The sequence below is a fragment of the Ovis canadensis genome, chromosome 3, assembly GCF_042477335.2.
Source record: "Ovis canadensis isolate MfBH-ARS-UI-01 breed Bighorn chromosome 3, ARS-UI_OviCan_v2, whole genome shotgun sequence".
Classification (NCBI taxonomy): Eukaryota; Metazoa; Chordata; class Mammalia; order Artiodactyla; family Bovidae; genus Ovis; species Ovis canadensis.
Genome location: NC_091247.1, coordinates 102390350 through 102407982, shown reverse-complemented (window position 1 = coordinate 102407982; position 17633 = coordinate 102390350). Strand labels below are relative to the sequence as shown.

General features: G+C 37.0%; 1 protein-coding gene across 8 annotated transcripts in view; it reads right to left on the bottom strand.

The window, feature by feature from the left end:
- TSGA10 (testis specific 10) overlaps window positions 1-17633 on the bottom strand; it is a 96070-nt gene that overhangs the window by 55333 nt on the left and 23104 nt on the right. For 6 of the 8 annotated variants that reach the window (XR_011255789.1, XM_069583867.1, XM_069583862.1 and 3 more), the window contains 7 exons: window positions 17403-17618; window positions 9203-9268; window positions 7955-8122; window positions 7150-7305; window positions 4338-4508; window positions 4170-4247; window positions 3069-3220 (listed from right to left, as the gene is read on the bottom strand). Coding sequence is in view for 7 of the 8 variants with exons in the window: in XM_069583862.1 (XP_069439963.1) it covers window positions 3069-3220; window positions 4170-4247; window positions 4338-4508; window positions 7150-7305; window positions 7955-8122; window positions 9203-9268; window positions 17403-17618 (1007 nt within the window). In the remaining variant the exon portion in view is untranslated. The remainder of the gene's footprint in view (window positions 1-3068; window positions 3221-4169; window positions 4248-4337; window positions 4509-7149; window positions 7306-7954; window positions 8123-9202; window positions 9269-17402; window positions 17619-17633) is intronic. The other 2 variants (XM_069583866.1, XM_069583865.1) reach the window with 1 other exon arrangement.

The window sequence follows — 17633 nt, the reverse complement described above, 5'->3', positions numbered from 1 at the left end:
GCTCAAAATCACTAGTTATTAGAGAAGGCAAATCAAAACCACAGTATATACCTATTAGGAGGGCTAAAACCAGAAAGATACTGTATATAAAGTATTGATGAGGATAGGTAACAACTGGCACACTCATACACTGCTGGTGAAAATGTAGAATAAAACAGTACAACCACTTTGAAAACAGTTTAATCGTTTTTTCAGAAGTTAAACATACCTCCATCATATAACTCAGTCACTCTAGTCTCAGGTATTTAGCCAAGGGAAGTAAAAGCACACATCCATATAGAGACTCATGTGTGTGCTCATAATAGTTTCCATTATAGTTCCAGGTTGGAAACACAGAAATGTTTATGTGGTATATCCATATAATGGAATACTACTCAGAAGTAAAAAGGAGTAAATTACTGATTATATGTGACAACATGGATAAATCTCAAAACAATTATGCTGATGAAAGTAGCCCTATAAAAGAATATATACTGCATGATTTCACTTATATAATAACATTTTAGAAAATCCAAATAAACCTCTGTGACAGAAAGCAAATCAGTGGCTGCCTGGGGAAGAGGATAGGCAGGCATGAGAAAACTTTGGAGAGTGATGGACAGGGCCTCTATCTTCCTTACAGGTACGAACAAATGTCAAAACTTACCAGACTGAACACTTTAAGTATGTGCAATTTTTACTATGTGTACGTCAATTACACTTTACGAACACCGCTAGAAGAAAACAAATGTACACAAAGCCCTCAAAATTATTATATATTTATCTTTTAGAATATTTTTAATAAACCACTAAAATGCTTTCAAAGAACTTCCAACTACATGCAAAAATATTTATGGTATGGGATTAAGTGAAATTAGCCAAATATATAACTTAATATAGAATGATATCAATTACATAGAAAGCTTATATACAGACATAAACACTTCTGGCTAGAAAAACGAATCTATTTTACTGCATTTTCCCTGGGCTATGGAATTATGGGTGATTTAAATTTCTTGGAAACTTTTTCTCTATTTTTCAAGGTTTTCTTTGTTATTCTTATTTTATTATTATTTTTATTTTTATTTTACCTGAACCTGCAATATCCTTTCAAGCAAGAGAGTAAAAAATCAATGAAGGGCAAAGTGAAAGACAGCCTTCAGAATGGGAGAAAATAATAGCAAAAGAAGCAACTGACAGAGAATTAATCTCAAAAACACACAAGAAGCTCATGCAGCTCAATGCCAGAAAAATAAATGACCCAATCAAAAAACAAACATTTCTCCAAAGAAGACATACAGATGGCTAACAAACACATGAAAAGATGCTCAACATCACTCATTATCAGAGAAATGCAAATCAAAACCACAATGAGGTACCATCTCAGACTGGTCAGAATGGCTGCTATCCAAAAGTCTACAAACAATAAATGCTGGAGAGGGTGTGGAGAAAAGGGAACCCTCTTACACTGTTGGAGGGAATGCAAACTAGTACAGCCACTACGGAGAACAGTGTGGAGATTCCTTAAAAAACTGGAAATAGAACTCCCATACGACCCAGCAATCCCATTGCTGGGCATACACACCGAGGAAACCAGAATTGAAAGAGACACATGTACCCCAATGTTCATTGCAGCACTGTTTATAATAGCCAGGACATGGAAGCAACCTAGATGTCCACTGGCAGATGAATGGATAAGAAAGCTGTGGTACATACACACAATGGAGCATTACTCAGCTATTAAAAAGAATGCATTTTAGTCAGTTCTAATAAAGTGGATGAAACTGGAGCCTATTATACAGAGTGAAGTAAGTCAGAAAGAAAAACACCAATACAGTATATTAATGCATACATATGAAATTTAGAAAGATGGTAATGATGACCCTGTACGCAAGACAGAAAAAGAGACACTGATGTAAAGAACAGACTTTTGGACTCTGTGGGAGAAGGCAAGGGTGAGATGATTTGAGAGAAAAGCATTGAAACATGTATATTACCATACATGAAACAGATCACCAGGCCAGGTTCCATGCATGAGACAGGGCGCTCAGGGCCAGTGCACTGGGATGACCCTGAGGGATGGGATAGGGAGGGAGGTGGGAGGCAGGATGGGGAACACATGTATACCCATGGTTAATTCATGTCAATTTATGGCAAAACTACTACAATATTGTAAAGTAATTAGCCTCCAATTAAAACAAATAAATTAATTAAAAATAAATAAATAAATGAAGGGAAAGAATTTGAGTAATTCTCTGTCCTGACAAGTGATTCCAATGCATCAGTACATACCACAGACCCTTGAAAGACCAAAGAGGCGACTTTGGGAATTTGTATATGAACCAAGTATTATCTGTAGACTAAATAATGTATTTCACACTCTCATGAACTATTATTTTTCATATGTTCATAGATACACTGAAATTCAACCTGAGTGAATGTGTAGAATTTCTGTTTCTCACGTCAATAGACAGTGCAAGTGAAACTGCTAATATGGAAGTCTTCAGAAACTTGTTTCCCTACACCACTGCCTGTGGGTTGCTTTAACTGGGATTTTCCTGCTACAGGGCAGTATGTAGGAACAGCTAAACACAGTACGTGGCATCCAGTTAACAGAAGTTCTGTTACATGTTCTTATTTCTTTGCTATGGCTTTTACTGTATGTCAAACCACCCCTTTTCTAAGCTATTGTCAAACCTGTGCTTTGTGTTTTCTTACACTGTTCGGATCCCAGGACATAATTTAAGTTATAAGGTAAATTTTAAACAGTGAAAGGCCAAGGTCAAACATGTTCGTTACCCAGAAGGGCTTTGTAAAAGCTATTTCAGCTCAATAGTGAAGCTTTCTGCAAATACGAGATTAAAATTACTAGAAGTTTGACTCCTATAGGTGCGGCATTCCCAGTCTGTCAGTCTGTGACTGACCTTTAGGAAATCATTTAATGTGTGCTGAGGTGTCCACTACTGTTTCATAATAATCCTTCCAAAAATTAAAGTCAACAAATAACTCAATTATCACCCTAAAATATCCTTCAAAAAGCAGAGCTACTATTTATAGTAAACCATTGGTTTAATGGTAATTGACTTTACCTCAAAGAATTATTCTCTGCTTTTTGTCTGCCAAGTTCACTTTCAGTATCCATCGCCTTTCTTGCTAGTGATTTCATTTCTTTTTCCACAGTGGTTATTGTTTCCTTCATCAAAGTCATATTTGACATTTGTTCCATACGTTCATCATCAAGCTATATAAGCAGAATGACAAGGTTACTGCCATCACTAAAAACATCTCAGTAATCTTTCAGGAGAGACATTCTGTCTTTGTAGAAACTGGTATATGAGATGATCAGGTTAGACTTGAAACCTGTGGGAGGCTGCATGGACAAGGCGCTGTAGAGCAGGAACTTGGGCACGCTGCCACACAGCTTGTCCATGAAGCCTGTCACAGCAGATGCACATTTTCAATCTGGTTCAGCTGGACTACAGCACACATAGCCTGTTTGCAAGAAGCTTTCTTATTTGTTGCTCAATATGAACAAGTTATACATACAAACTGGGATTATGAAAAAAACTCTGTTTTTTTCTGTCTACTCCTGTCAATTTCTTAAAAAAAAAAAAACTCATTATAACATAAAACAGATGAATTTAGAAATATAGTCAATTGAAGTTGGTAACGGAAAGCTGAATTCCCTTAATTCTGTTTATATAGTCAGAATATCTCCAATATATATGGACAGCATCTCAGAGCCTTAACTAGTAACAAGGTGATGCTTCACAATTAAATTTAGTTTAAATATATTTTTCTCATTGGTTTTCATTCTGTTATAATTTTCTCTATCTTAGCTACTCTTTAGGAAGAATAAGCCAGTTTCTCTGTCCCTGGCAATGCTATCATTAATGAAACAGGGAGATGAATAAGTGTTAAAATCACTGAGAATGCATCCCTAATGCTTTTTCTTTAAAGAACATACACAAAAAGCATACACAACCTAACACAGAAAAGACTTTACTCACATTTTTTAGAAGAAAATAAATAATGAAAAAGTGATAATTTACAGTATATACACCACCTTAAACATCTTTAGGACTGCAAATGCTATCTGAGAAAACCAACTTTTCTGAACACAGAAAAAGGGGAAAGTGGGGAGCCATTGACAGTTTATAGCCCAAAGTGCAAAAGTGACTTTTCTTTACGTTATGAACTGTACACTCCAGCTCCTCTATCCTTTGTTCCAAGTGAGCCTTCTCATTAAACGCTGTCTCTTGGGCAATCTGTTTAAAAAACAAAAAGAAAACAAAGGTGCTCTTAATGTTGCTGTTTTGCATTTCACAGATCCTCATAGAGATAAAATTCTTTCAAACCTTTAGCCTCTCCCTCAGACTATCTCGCTCTGTAGTCATTCTTCGCAAGTCAGTGAAGGCCACATCTCTCTCAGTCTCCACCCGCCGGAGGATAGCATGTGCTGTTGTTGATTTAGGAGACTTACAGCTTTTCATCATTTCTCGTCGAAGTCGGGCAATTTCTTCCTGTGCCTATTGTTTAAATACATACGTAGACTTCTGTTTAACAAGCTTTAGGACAGCTATCTTCTATCCAGCCAGATAAAATGCAAGCCTATATTAATTAATGTGCTTGCAGCAGGATAATGATATAATTCGTTAATGAACTTACACAAATAAATGCAAATGATGCCCCAAATGTAAATGAATACCTACAAACACAAGTTTGGTTTATACTATCTTTGCCAAAAATTAAAACAAATTAATTTGGAGGCAGTTAATGCAACAGAGAGTGTTTCACTAAGAGGTATCTATGATATATATCATCCATTTTCTGATAAATTTGAAATCAGTACAATTTAGGCAGAATACTGGCTTAATAAATATTATCATAGTGTTCCAGTATTTCTCTACAAAAATGTATGTGCTATTTCCATGTCTTGACTACTTTCACCCCAACAGAAAGGCCTACTGATCCTTACTGATAACCCAACCTATGCTTCACACACTTGTTCAACAACTATCCTTGGGTTCCAAGTCTATTCCACATCTGCAGGTGATTTCATACCCTGCTTTGCTACTTCCTTCCCTTATCATCCTTTCTCTCGATTTTGCTCACTATCTATTCAGCTAGTATCTAAGTCTCAGAAGAAGAAATATTACTTCCCAATTTCCATAGGTAAGCCTTGACCAGACTCCTGGACCTCATTTTCTGAAGTGTCTTTTAAGATACCCCTAACTCAATTTTAATTACTTGTCTCACTTTAAATACCACCCTCTCCACTGGCTCTTCCTCTACTTCTTCAACCATGCACATGGCTCCCTTATCTTGAAAAACTGTCACTTAATCCTACTGTCCCGTTTATCATCATCTGTCTCTTTTTCCTTTGACAGTTTTTTTTTAAGTGTCATGGTTTGTACACCCTGCCTGTTCCTTATCATCCATTCTCTAACTCCAGTCTAACCTGGCTCCCACACCCACCACGCTATGGAATTTCAAGTACTTGTGTCTCTATAAATCAATTATACTGTAACACAGCCAAATCCTAAAGGAAATCAACCCTGAATACTCATTGGAAGGACTGATGCTGCAGCTGAAGCTCCAATACTTTGGCCCCCTGATGCAAAGAGCCTACTCACTGGGAAAGTCCCTGATCCTGGGAAAGATTGAAGGCAGGAGGAGAAGGGGACAACATAAGATGAGATGGTTGAACGGCATCACTGATTCAACGGACATGAGTTTGAACAGACTCAGGGAGATAGTGAAGCACAGGGGAGCCTGGCATGCTGCAGTCCATGGGGCTGCAAAAAGTTGGACACAACTGAGCGACTGAATAACAGGAAAAAACTTGTTCTCTTGTTTGTATCTACTGGGGCTGTGGCACTACAACAACAGAGCTGAATAGCTGTGTCAGAGGTCACATAGCCTGCAAGGCCCAGGCTGCTTTTTACCTGGGCCTTCACAGAAAGTTTGAAAACTTCTGTGCTAGTCCAATCCACCTCTCAAGCCTTGGCTCCCACCTCACTCCATGGACATACACCTTTTGTTCTAGTCATAAATGGATTCATTCACATACTGTTTTTCCTGCCTTTACCCTTTGTTTCAGGTCATTCCTTTAGTTTGAATGTTCCTTCTTACCACTTTCAAGATAAGAGAAACCCCATCTTTCCTTCAGGACTTAAACTCCATATAGTCCAGCAAAGATCTTAATTGCCATAACTAAAAAATACCTATCTCTTCTATTTCTTATAATATCTTCTAGACTACTTACGCTAAAATAACAAAAAATAGATACAACACAATATACTTCTCTTCCTACCTAGAATGTAAACATAGGAAACAGTATCTTATTCTTTCTATCTTTTAGAGTAACAAGCCCAGAACCTTACACTTAGTAGCTGCAATTCTTAATAAAATTTGATATTTTTGAAAAAATTATGTTGGTGATACATGGGGTTTAACTGAGTAAAGAAGCTATTTGTTTAATAAGGGTTGTACAATCGTAAGCTAAAAATACAGATAAACAAATTGATTTTACTCTCTGAAATTAAACAAATTTTATGGCAATTCCTAAAGTGACTGACAGTATACCACAAGCTATGTGTTAATATTTTTTAACCTCCAAATCCAAATCTTTTCACCATGAACTCACTGTATCCGGTTACTTTTCTCATTTCTTATTCCAAAAATTAGGCTATTTCTATGCATGTATATCATCTTTCTAGGATAAGAGGACAACACGTGTGTGTACACAAACACAAATACTTCATATTTCATTAAGAACATCATAAGAACAAAGGTAATTCCCAAATGTTAGATTAATTTGATTAATAGATTTAAGTATTCTCACAGAACTTAAAGAATTTACCCATCTCTAGGAATTAAATGCTGGCTTCCCAGGTGGTCTGAATGGTAAAGAACCCACCTGCCAATGCAGGAGACATAAGAGACATGGGTTCGATCCCTGGGTCAGGAAGATCCCCTGGAGGAGGGAATAGCAACCCAGTCCAGTATTCTTGCTTGGAGAATCCCATGGACAGAGGAGACTAGCGGGCTACTGTCCATAGGGTCACAAAGAGTTGGACACAACTGAAGTGACTGAGCACGCACAAACACGCACGCAGAACTGAATGCTAGTACTTACATATCTTGTTTACGTATAAGTAAGCTTACCTGCTCATACAGAAGAAAGGTCTTGTCTCTCTCGGATGTGAGAACCTTGACATTGCCCTGAATTTCTGCCAAATGACGCTCATATTTTTCCAGCATGCATTTGAGTTCTTCACGGTCTCTTGTTGTCTTCAGAAGCTCTACATCACAGTTTGTACCCTATAATTATTACATGAGAAATCTGAATACAAGGTCCTTCCGTATACCACAGGTAAACTACATTCAATATCCTATGATAAGCCATAACGAAAAAAAAACGAAAAGCAAAATATGTATGTATAACTGAGTTACTTTGCTGTACAGACTGAAATTAAACACAACATTGTAAATCAACTATACTTCAGTAAAAATTTTTTTTAAATGTGAAATTCTTCTTTGATATGTGTTATTAATATAGTCCATGGGGTTGCAAGGAGTTGGACACAACTGAGCAACTAACACACACACACACACACACACACTAATAGAAATGTCCTACTGATGGCAGCACACAATTTCTGGTTAAGCAAACATGATTATATGATGAAATAATGAAAAAAAAATTTAAAAATCACTTCTCTTTTAAACAACATCATCCCAAATTGCTCCACATTTGTCTGATTACCCTCCAACCACTACTAATGCTGGGGATAAAGGACCAATTTTGATGGTCCATGGTGCCACCAAAGAAAGCTCCATCTCCCATTTTCCTTGAGATACCAATTCATGCCAAATTAAAAGGAATTATTTCCAGATTAGGTGAATCAAAAATAAAATCCACTGCTTCAGCAACAAATTCCAAAACATTTACAAGTTTCCAAAAACCTACCCGAGAAGATGGAGATGGGCGTCGTGGGCTTTTAGATCTACTTCTGATCATCTTTCTCAAATTTTGAGCTTCACTCTTGTAGTAATCTCTGTCTGCTTCTAAAGTTTTGACAAAGGAATCAAGTCTGGAAGGAGATTTATTTTGTGCTTTTTCAGTCTCTAAAATTATCTTGCCAAGGAGGAAAAAATTAGGCCATTATTTCAAGCTAAACTATATTATCATTTTCTAAATGAAAGTTGAAAGCAAACAGGATCCTTAAAAATAATAAATTTGGTATTTTGAAATAATTCAAAAAATAATAATTCAGCAATACTTTCTAAAAAGCAGTTAGAAAAAAATTAAAAGCATTTAGATGCCTTTCTTTTCCAGGATTTCTGAATGTACTGTATTTTTATTTCACTGAAAATGTCCCTATGTTGACACAATAATTTTGAAGAAAAAATTTCAGAGGCCAGAATTGTTTCTTATAAGAGATCTAGTTATAAGTTCTAGAAATAAAATTAATTTGCTAAGAGAAACTTGTATGCTACTATTAAAGCATCTATTTATAGTTTCAAGTTTTATTCAATAACTGTTCAACAAATAAGTTAATTAAATGTTGGATTAATTTAATAAATTTACTGAACAAAATAAACTGAATAAATTAAATGAATGCAGGATATTCTATGTTTGTATATACTTTCGTGCATTTCCATTCACTTTAATATATTTAGAAGCATTTGTTTTACAACATTTATTTACCAATACTTTATTGGGATAAAAGTACAGACATACTTTTAGAGAGCGTGTTTCAAATATTTTAAGTGACAACATTAAAACAGAGCGACTTTCGTTTCACATTGTTAAAGAGAACATATTACTCAGAACTAAGTAACAACATTTGACTTTAAAATATTTATTATTAAGAGGGATGAGAGTTAATGTGTAAACAAATACAGCTTACATTTTGAGAATTAAATTACTCACAGACATCATTTTAATCAAGTAACAGCTAAGGACATTAATAAAACCAAGCAAAAGTTCTCTCCAGCTCTAAGAAAGGACAGACTAAGGAAAGGGAGCAAGAACAGATTTGTTCTTACAGATGGGAGGACCCTTGTCCACCAGGGAGAGTGCTGATTTTAGAAACAAAACACTTCTTATTTTTCACAAATTACATGAGAGCCAAAACATATGTATAATTTTTTGCAGTCCTACGAACAGAATGAAAGTGATTCCTTAACATTTATTTATGAAAAATGTACTTACAGATCCAAGCCTTTTTATTGTATCTTCCAATACTATTATATTATTTTGCTGGCAAATGAGTTCAATCTGAAAAACAAGCCAGAAAAAAAGGCTATTTAGGTGGCAAATGTCTAAATTGATTTGTTGGAAAGAGAGCATCAGAAACAGAAGCCACTTAAAAACATGCAGAAAGTAAATATTTTATGAGAGAAAAGATAATTTATTCCTTTATATTTACCTACTTTTGATGGTAAAAGAACCTAGAATGAAATGAAGCAGTTCCTTTAATGTTTTGTACAAAATACTAATTGATTTCATTTTGTCAAACTACTCCTCATAAACTGAAAGAAAATGTTAATACTAATTATAATTCTGAAGAAGAGAATAAGGAAGTCAAAAGAATGACTAGAATGAAGTTAAGTTTTCCCAAGTCAGAAATGATTGCTCTTTCCTGTGAACTCTTTTAATAGTTTAATTCAATCCAACCAACAAAATACTTTCTGTATCAGTTTTATGACAGTCTTAACAGCCTTGTAGTCATATATCTAGCTATGACTAGATTATACATTCCTAGGGAATAGTGATTATGTTTTTATGCAAAGCTATAAATCTCTGCAAAACCTCCTCCTTTGTTATTCCAAACTAAAATGTTTCCCATTAAAATTTGAATTTTCTGGAATTATTGCTTCTCATTTATTTTTTAGACCAAAATTCTAAGATTTCTCCAGCAGTTATATTTTAGTTTATGAAATACTAAAGGGTTATAGTATGGAATATAACTCAAGTACACTTTGGATAAGCTTATATATAATTTTGGAATAATTTTCAATGCTTTAATTTTCACTACTATCTAGATACTAAAAAGATATGGATCTATTCTGGATTATGTGTAAGTTCAGTCACTCAGTCGTGTCCAACTTCTTGTGACCCCATGGACTGCAGCATGCCAGGCTTCCCTGTCCATCACCAACTCCTGGAGCTTGCTCAAACTCATGTCCATTGAGTCGGTGATGCCATCCAATCATCTCATTCTCTGTCATCCCCTTCTCCTCCTGCCTTCAATCTTTCCCAGCATCAGGGCCTTTTCCAAAGAGTCAGCTCTTCGCATTAGGTGGCCAAAGTATTGGAGCTTCTGCATCAGTCCTTCCAATGAATATCCAGGACTGATTTTCCTTAAGATTGACTGGTTTGATCTCCCTGCAGTCCAAGGGACTCTCAAGAATCTTCTCCAACACCACAGTTCAAAAGCAACAATTCTTTGGCCCTTAGCTTTCTTTATAGTCCAACTCTCACATCCATACATGACTACTGGAAAAACCATAGCTTTGACTAAATGGAACTTTGTTGGTATAGGTCTATATATGTGTAAGTTCAGTTCAGTTCAGTTTCTCAGTCGTGTCTGTGTGACCCCATGAACTGCAGCACACCAGGCCTCCATGTCCATCACCAACTCCTGGAGTTTACTCAAACTCATGTCCATAAAGTTGGTGATGCCATCCAGCCTCTCATCCTCTGTCATCCCCTTCTCCTCCTGCCCCCAATCCCTCCCAGCATCAGGGTCTTTTCCAATGAGTCAACTCTTCGCAGGAGGTGGGCCAAAGTATTGGAGTTTCAGCTTTAGCATCAGTCCTTCCAATGAACACCCAGGACTGATCTCCTTTAGGATGGATTAGTTGGACCTCCTTGAAGTCCAAGGGACTCTCAAGAGTCTTCTCCAACACCACAGTTCAAAAGCATCAATTCTTTAGCGCTCAGCTTTCTTTATAATCCAACTCTCACATCCATACATGACCACTGGAAAAACCATAGCATGTGTAAAGGTGTCCATAAAATTTAAGTATAAAAATTTACACTGCCAAAAATTTTATCTAGTAAGACACATTCTAGTAAAAAATGAATTTATACATACATATCCCCAAATACAGACGGAATATAATCAATAGTATGTAAACTGAGCAAGACAGATTATGTCTAGGTATAGCAAGGTGTGATTACGGTACATATTATTTTCTTCATTCAGTTCAGTTCAGTCACTCAGTCGTGTCCGACTCTTTGTGACCCCATGAATCACCAGGACGCCAGGCCTCCCTGTCTATCACCAACTCCCGGAGTTCACTCAGACTCACATCCATCAAGACAGTGATGCCATCCAGCCATCTCATCCTCTGTCGTCCCCTTCTCCTCCTGCCCCCAATCCATCTCAGCATCAGAGTCTTTTTCAATGAGTCAACTCTTCACATGAGATGGCCAAAGTACTGGAGTTTTCTTCATTATACTATTTTAAAAAAATGTATTACTTTTATCAAGATAAAAAATTTAATGCTTATTCCACTCTGAAAAAAAATTTTACAACTGGCCCAAATGAAAAGATGCTACTGCCTTCATTTACTTGACAATTGTTTAATGAGAATCTTACTATGTGTCTGATTGTCTCATATGCTGGTTATAGCATGGAATAAAACAGGAACCTCTACCCTCATGGAGCTAACATTCTAGTTGAAAAGAGATAAATAAAAGATAATAGGCAAAGTATATATCAGATAGTGAATATGTCATTCAAGAAAAAATTTAATGAACACTCACACCTGCTCTATACTTTAGATTTTTAAAAAGGAAATGGAACAGACAAAGATCCTTGCCTTTGGACACCTTATAGTCTAGTTGGTAGATGACAAAAAATAAACCTAAAAATAAATTATACAGTACATTAGAAAAAAGGAGCAATATTCTTAAGAATATTAGGAGTGTTTACAAAGAACAGAATTTAAAATGGGGTGATAAGTCCACACTGAGGGAGTCAACCGTTGAAAAATCGAAGAAAAATATTCCAGACAAAGCATACAGCTATAGCAAAAGGGAAAAGATTGTTTGCTAAATCAGGGAACAGTAAGGAGGTCAGTGTGGCTACAGCAGAGGGAGGGAGGAAGGAGGAAAGTGCTAGAGAAAAATGAAGCAAGGGAGAGAGAGAGGGAATCAGTGTGTGTGTGGCTGGGGGCGTGCGTTAGACACATACACAGGCTTTATGCTTTGTCTTCCACATGGTAGGTTCTAAAGTAACAGTAATGACAAGAGTTACCAGAGATCCAGTCTAATAATGGCCCCATGTTAATTAAAAATACAAATTATATGACAAAACTAGTGATGATAAAATTACAGTTCTGTTTCTTTATGTTTCAGAAACTCATGTTCAACACTCTGGGAAACACTGCATTAAGTCATGAATGATAAACAACTCAAGGTGAAAAGATAAAAGGAGGCTAATGGTCATGGTAGCTTTAAAATATGTCTCAAAATTCTGATCCTCTTGCCTTCATAAAATGGATCTTAATTCCCCTCCCCTTAAGTGTTGTCTATACTTGGGGACTCTCTTCTAATGAACAAGATATGTGGGAGTGACAGCATGTAAATTTTGAGACTAGAAACTCTTCCTTTTTGTTTCTTTTGGATCACTGTGGCAGAGGGAAGCCAGCTGCCAAAAAAGAATACATCAAACAATCTAGGGAGAGGTCCACCTGGCAAGGAACTAAGTGAAAAGTGAAAGTGTTAGTTGATCAATTGTGTCTGACTCTTTGTGACCCTGTGGACTGTAGCCTGCCAGGTTACTCTGTCCATGGCAGGAATCCTGGAGTGGGTTGCCATTCCCTTCTCCAGTGGATCTTTCAGACCCAGGGATCGAAGCCCAGTCTCATGCATTGCAGATGGAGTCTTTACCACTGAGCCACCAGGGAAGCCCAAGGAACTAAGTTTCCTGCCAAAAGCCAAGAGTCATCTAAGTCATCTTAAAAGCAAATCTACCAGTACCCATGACCGAAGCCCGGCCATCATCTGATTACAGTTTCCTGAGAAATGGTGAGCCAGAACTACTCAGTTAAGTTGCACTGGAAACTGTAAGGTGTACATATTTGTTGTTTGAAGTCATTAAAGTTCAATAGCAATTTGTTACATGGCTATAGATAATATAATAGGCTTCCCTGTCCACTATTTCCTGGAGTTTGCTAAAACTCATATCCATTGAATCGGTCATGCTATCCAATAATGGCCTCATTTTTAATTAAAAATATAAATTGTATGAAGAAACAATACATTTCATTTATTTATTTTTTTTAAGACTTTTTTTGAGGTGGACCATTTTTAAATCCTTTACTGAATTTGTTAGAATACTGCTTCTGTTTCGTGTTTTGGTTTTTTGGCCTCAAGGCATGTGGGGTCTTAGCTCCTGGACCAGGGATTGAACCTGCAACCCCTGCATTGGAAGGTAAAGTGTTAACCACTGGACCACCAGGGAAGTCCCTCAAAACATTTTAATGGAATAAATGATGGAAGAAGTTACTCAGTGGACTTTTAAAACATAGCTAAAAGTAAACTCTTCTGAGTAAATAAATTCAATACTATCTCAATTCTAGACAAACTAACAGCAGCTTTAGCCTCGGACTCTACTCCTACATGCCTAAAGCACCATCTTTTAACAGTACAGGAACCCAAACATTCTCTCTCAGATTAGAAATTCTCGTTTCAAGTATCATCTCACAAATCAGACAAAGACTCTCTCCCCAGGGACTGGATGCCTAAACTGTACACCCAGTACTTGATGATGACAACATGCACTGGGGTTCATATTCTCAGCACAGGTCATGCATTTTTTCTAATCCCCATTCTACAAGGAACATTTGCTTATTGAGGATGGTGCTTTCATTTCAGGATCTTTCACCAACACAAAGGACCTATTTCTATTCTGTCCTTTCTCTGTTAACTTTTTAATACTTTCCCTGTATCAACAATGTTCTCTCTTCCCTAAAACTGCAGCCCACCTCTTCTACAAATAGCTTTCTAATTCTCAAGTACACCAGACTTTCCACATAATACATGTATGGATATCTCTTTCCTAAAAACACTCTCTTCTGAGATGGACAGAATTTTCCATTTACAAATTTAATATTTTCAGTTTTAGGTAAATCCAAGATCTTTTATTTTAGATGTTTTCCATTCCTGAAATTCTCCTTTCTGATAGCAGAAGGTTCATTCTGAAAGAAGACTCTCTCTCTAGAACACAGACTCTAACAACCCTTTAAAATCAATACTTCAAAACTAGACATTCTCCTTATAGAATAATTTGGCCAACTAGGCCTCCCACAGTCTGGGAAGGAGTGCTGTTAATTTTAAATTTGAAGAAGAAAACAAGAAAGACATAATTAAACATCAATTTAGTGTTTTTTGATAATTTTTATAATTAAGACTGAACTCAATTTACCATTAAACTGTGAATGAAGAATAACTATTATTTTAAAAGAAACAATACAAACAAAAGAATTTATTAAGAATGTTTAAAATAGTTAAGCTACCTTTATTTATATTTTTGGCCATGTGGCATGAGAGAACTTAGTTCCCCCACCAGGGGTCTAACCCATGCTCCCAGGTTGGAAGCTAGGAAGCTAGGAGTATTAACCACTGGACCACCAGGAAGTCCTAAGTTACTTTAAATATCCTCCAAAGACTTCAGCAGCAACCATTATAAGATAAATTGCAAATTAAACACAAATCAAATCACTCTTATCTACTCTCTCAAGTAGTTCTTCTAAGGACCTCCTCCAGGCAACACTATTAAAGAAGATTGTGTAATGAACTTCATGTATTTGAGTATTCCATTATTCAGACTTTTTACTACTACAGACTTACCTATCCTTTACACATTCTAACTAAGTGAGGTTAGTGCAGATAAACAAATACCAGCCTAGTGTTCATAACCAGCTCTTATGTTTCAAATTACTATAATAAATAATGCCTTCAATAACTTATGTTCGCAGCTTGATCATTTATTTACCTAAGTGCTTTATCATATGCTACCAAGAATACATTAAAAGGATGTTCAAGAACTAACATGCAATAGCAATTAGTTTTGGGAAACTATTTTCTCACAGACACAATATATTAATTTAGTGATTAATAAATCAATCACATGTTTTCACTTAAAAATTCAATAGGTTGGTTTTTGGCTTTCAGACATACTCTGTGTCTTGCCTATAAGCTATTAGACAGCAAAGAGAAATGAAAATTTCTGTTTATAATACTGCTTAAATTCCTAGATTCTAAAGGTCATGGTGGGGTACCAAAATTTAATCAAGAAATAAAATGTTTATTAAAATATCACGGGACTTCCCTGGTGGTCCAGGGGTTGAAAATCTGCCTACCAATGCAGAGGATGCAGGTTCGATCCCTATTTGGGGAAGTAAGATCCCACATGCCACAAGGCGACTAAGCCCACACACTGCAACTACTGACCCCATGTGCTCTAGAACCCATGCTCCAGAATAAGAGAAGCCTGTGTACCACAACGAAGACCCAGCAAGGTCAAAATTAAAAAATAATAAATAAATAAACAAATGTTTTTATGTAAAAAAAAAAAGTCAAAGCTACAGTTATTAAAATAATATGGTAGTGGCATAGAAAATGACAACTGAATCAATGAAACCAAAAAGTCCAGAAACATATCTATGCAGATATAAGAATTTACTGGCTGTTAAAATGGCACTTCAAATCAGTGAGTGACGAAAGGATCAGTCAACCCTACCTCATACTAGAACAAAAAGAAATTCCAGAAGGATTAAAATTTTAAATATATATATCTTAAAACTGTAGAAGATATTCCTGTTGTTTTTGAGGTGAACCATGAACTGTGAACTTCCAGATGTTCAAGCTGGTTTTAGAAAAGGAGAGGAACCAGAGATCAAATTGCCAACATCTGCTGGATCATCAAAAAAGCAAGAGAGTTCCAGAAAAACATCTATTTCTGCTGTATTGACTACGCCAAAGCCTTTGACTGTGTGGATCACAATAAACTGTGGAAAATTCTGAAAGAGATGGGAATACCAGACCACCTGACCTGCCTCTTGAGAAACCTGTGTGCAGGTCAGGAAGCAACAGTTAGAACTGGACATGGAACAACAGACTGGTTCCAAATAGGAAAAGAAGTACGTCAAGGCTGTATATTGTCACCCTGCTTATTTAACTTATATGCAGACTCCATCATGAGAAACACTGGGCTGGAGGAAGCACAAGCTGGAATCAAGATTGCCGGGAGAAATATCAACAACTCCAGATATGCAGATGACACCACCCTTACAGCAGAAAGCGAAAAAGAACTAAAAAGCCTCTTGATGAAAGTGAAAGAGTAAAAAAGTTGTCTTAAAGCTCAACCAACATTCAGAAAACTAAGATCATAGCATCTGATCCCATCACTTCATGGGAAATAGATAGGGATACAATGGAAACAGGGACAGACTTTATTTTTTTTAGGCTCCAAAATCACTGCAGATGGTGACTGCAGCCATGAAATTAAAAGATGCTTACTCCTTGGAAGGAAAGTTATGATCAACCTAGATAGCATATTGAAAAGCAGAGACATTATTTGCCAACAAAGGTCCGTCTAGTCAAGCCTATGGTTTTTCCAGTGGTCATGTATGGATATGAGAGTTGGACTGTGAAGAAAGCTGAGCGCCAAAGAATTGATGCTTTTGAACTGTGGTGTTGGAGAAGACTCTTGAGAGTCCCTTGGACTGCAAGGAGATCCAACCAGTCCATTCTGAAGGAGATCAGCCCTGGGATTTCTTTGGAGGGAATGATGCTAAAGCTGAAACTCCAGTACTTTGGCCACCTCATGTGAAGAGTTGACTCATTGGAAAAGACTCTGATGCTGGGAGGGATTAGGGGCAGGAGGAGAAGGGGATGACAGAGGATGAGATGGCTGGATGGCATCACTGACTGGATGGACGTGAGTCTGAGTGAACTCCAGGAGATGGTGATGGACAGAGAGGCCTGGCATGCTGCGATTCATGGGGTCGCAAAGAGTCTGACATGACTGAGCGACTGAACTGAACTGAACTGATTTAGTTGCTGCTGCTGCTGCTAAGTCGCTTCAGTCATGTCCGACTCTGTGCGACCCCACAGATGGCAGCCCACCAGGCTCCCCCGTCCCTGGGATTCTCCAGGCAAGAACACTGGAGTGGGTTCCCATTTCCTTCTCCAACGCATGAAAGTGAAAAGTGAAAGTGAAGTCGCTCAGTCATGTCCAACTCGTAGCGAGCCCATGGACTGCAGCCCACCAGACTCCTCTGTCCGTGGGATTTTCCAGGCAAAAGTACTGGAGTTGGGTGCCATTGCCTTCTCCAGAATATGTCTATTATACCTCAATTAAAAAAAAAAACCTGATTAGTGACAAATCTAGTACCTTTGCTTCTTCAAGTTCCTTGTCAGCGGTATCCACCACAAAATTTTTTTCTTTTTCCAGTTGCTCTGCTAGTTGGTCAATTTTAATCAATTCTTGACAAAGGTGCTCATTGTGGCTGGTTAAATCATCTACTTGACTGCTTACCACCTCCTTACTATCCAAGAGTTTCTTAACATATTCTTCCAAGCCATGATTTGTCTGTTTGAGATCTTCAATCTGTTGTAATGAGAA